Source organism: Oxyura jamaicensis (assembly GCF_011077185.1).
Source record: "Oxyura jamaicensis isolate SHBP4307 breed ruddy duck chromosome 5 unlocalized genomic scaffold, BPBGC_Ojam_1.0 oxy5_random_OJ61074, whole genome shotgun sequence".
NCBI lineage: Eukaryota > Metazoa > Chordata > Aves > Anseriformes > Anatidae > Oxyura > Oxyura jamaicensis.
In genome coordinates, this window is record NW_023303906.1 from 164 (window position 1) to 1,904 (window position 1,741).

The 1,741-nt window shown below is 70.0% G+C and overlaps 1 protein-coding gene across 1 annotated transcript; it reads right to left on the minus strand.

The window, feature by feature from the left end:
- Positions 1 to 118: 118 nt before the first annotated feature.
- LOC118157302 (glutathione peroxidase 2-like) lies at positions 119 to 1,260 on the minus strand. Its single transcript, XM_035311568.1, has 2 exons — positions 734 to 1,260; positions 119 to 635 (listed from the first exon to the last, which is right to left on the minus strand). The coding sequence occupies exons 1-2, from the start codon at positions 1,139 to 1,141 to the stop codon at positions 285 to 287; spliced, it is 759 nt and encodes a 252-aa protein (XP_035167459.1). The 5' UTR covers positions 1,142 to 1,260; the 3' UTR covers positions 119 to 284.
- Between the last annotated feature and the right edge of the window lie 481 nt (positions 1,261 to 1,741).

A 1,741-nucleotide genomic window follows, 5' to 3' on the forward strand; every position in this document is an offset into this window, starting at 1 on the left:
CCCCCCCCCACCCCGGGGTGGGGCTGCAACCGTGCCTGGCTCTTATCCACCCCGCGCAGCTGCTCCCCGGCCCCAACCGCCCGCCGTGCGCTGGGGCTGGGGGGACACAAACGGGGAGTGCTCGGGTGCTGCCTCCTGCTCCTTTATTGCAGCCGACCCCGTCTGGGCGCCCACCACCCCGGTGGCCCCGGCTCGCCGCCACATCGGGCCCCCTCCCTGCGGGGGTTTCAGAGGGGGCCGTCACCCGGCGGAGGGCTGGGGCCGTCCCCGGGGGGGGGACAGCCCTACTTGGCCAGCTTGAGGAGGCGCTGGATGTCGGTCTCCAGCTGGGCGGTGGGCAGGCGGGGGCTGTAGCGGCGGAAAGGTTCCCCCTCGGGGCCCACCAGGAACTTCTCGAAGTTCCAGGAGATGTCGGAGCGCCGCACGGGGCTCCACACCACGAAGCGGGGCTCGGTCATCAGGTGGTCGGGCTCGTCCACCGGGGCGGGCAGGTGGGCTTTCAGGTAGGCGAAGACGGGGTGGGTGTCCTGCCCGTTCACCTGGCACTTCTGGAACAGGGTGAAGTTGGGCTCGAAGCCGCCCCCCGGCCGCACGTGCTTGAGGCAGTTGAGGATCTCCTCGTTGGTGCCGTTCTCCTGGGACGGGGAAGGGGACACCGGGGTTGTGCCGCCGCTGTCCCGAGCGCTGGGCTCTGTGCCCCCCCTGACCCCCCCCACCCATGCTGGGCACCTACCTGGTAGCCAAACTGGTTGCAGGGGAAGCCCAGCACCACCAGCCGCCGCGGGTAGCGAGCCTGCAGCTGGTTGAGCTGGGTGTAGTCCCGCACCGTGGTGCCTCAGAGCGACGCCACGTTCTCGATGAGGACCACGCGGCCCCGGAAGACGTTGAAGTCCACCTTCTCCCCCTGCAAGGAGGTGGCGCTCAGGTCATAGAAGGACTTGGCGACGGGGACGCTCATGGCTGCGGGTGCGCTCCGGATCTGCTGCCTGCCCGCCCGCTGCCCGCGCACCTTAAGGGCCGCCCGGCACCCACGTGACGCCACCGAGGTCCCCGCGCCGTGACTTGGCAGAAACCGGAGCCGTCCCACCCTCTGGCACTGGCCCAAGGGGACGAGGAAGAGGCAGAGGAAGGCCGGGGCCATGCTCCTACCCGCCTCAATAATTCACACCGCTGCGGCGTAGGGCGCGGGCGCTGTCCCTGTTGGGGCAAGGGTTCCCCGCACAGCTGGAAACAGCTGGGGCGTTGGGAGATAACGGGGTGCTGCGGCTTCGGGGGCGCTGGGTGCGCCCCGGCAGGCGATGGGAAGGGACGGGTGCCTCCACGCCTCCCCTTCCCCATCCCACTGGGACCAGTGGGCCCTATCCCAGTGCCCACCAGCACACCGGTACCTGCTGGGGCCCACCCATCCCAGTAAGGAACGGCATCCCAGTTCCCATCCATCCTGGTGCACAGCCATCCCAGTAAAGAACGGCATCCTGGTGCCAGCCACCACCCCAGTGCCCGACGCTCCTGATGCCCACCCACCCCAGTGCCCTCTGCCCGGCTGTTTGATGTCCCTGTGTCCCCCCAGCCTTGTCCCCAAGCCAGGAAAGGGGACACCGGCCCGGCCCCTCCATTATTCATCGCCGCTCGGGTTGCTGTGGCCCGGCTGTGCCCGCGGTGCCGAGGACGCTGCGGTGGCACTGCCGGGTGACGCCGTCCCGGTGGCACCAGATGAGCCAGCTGGAGGGTTTGGGGGGGG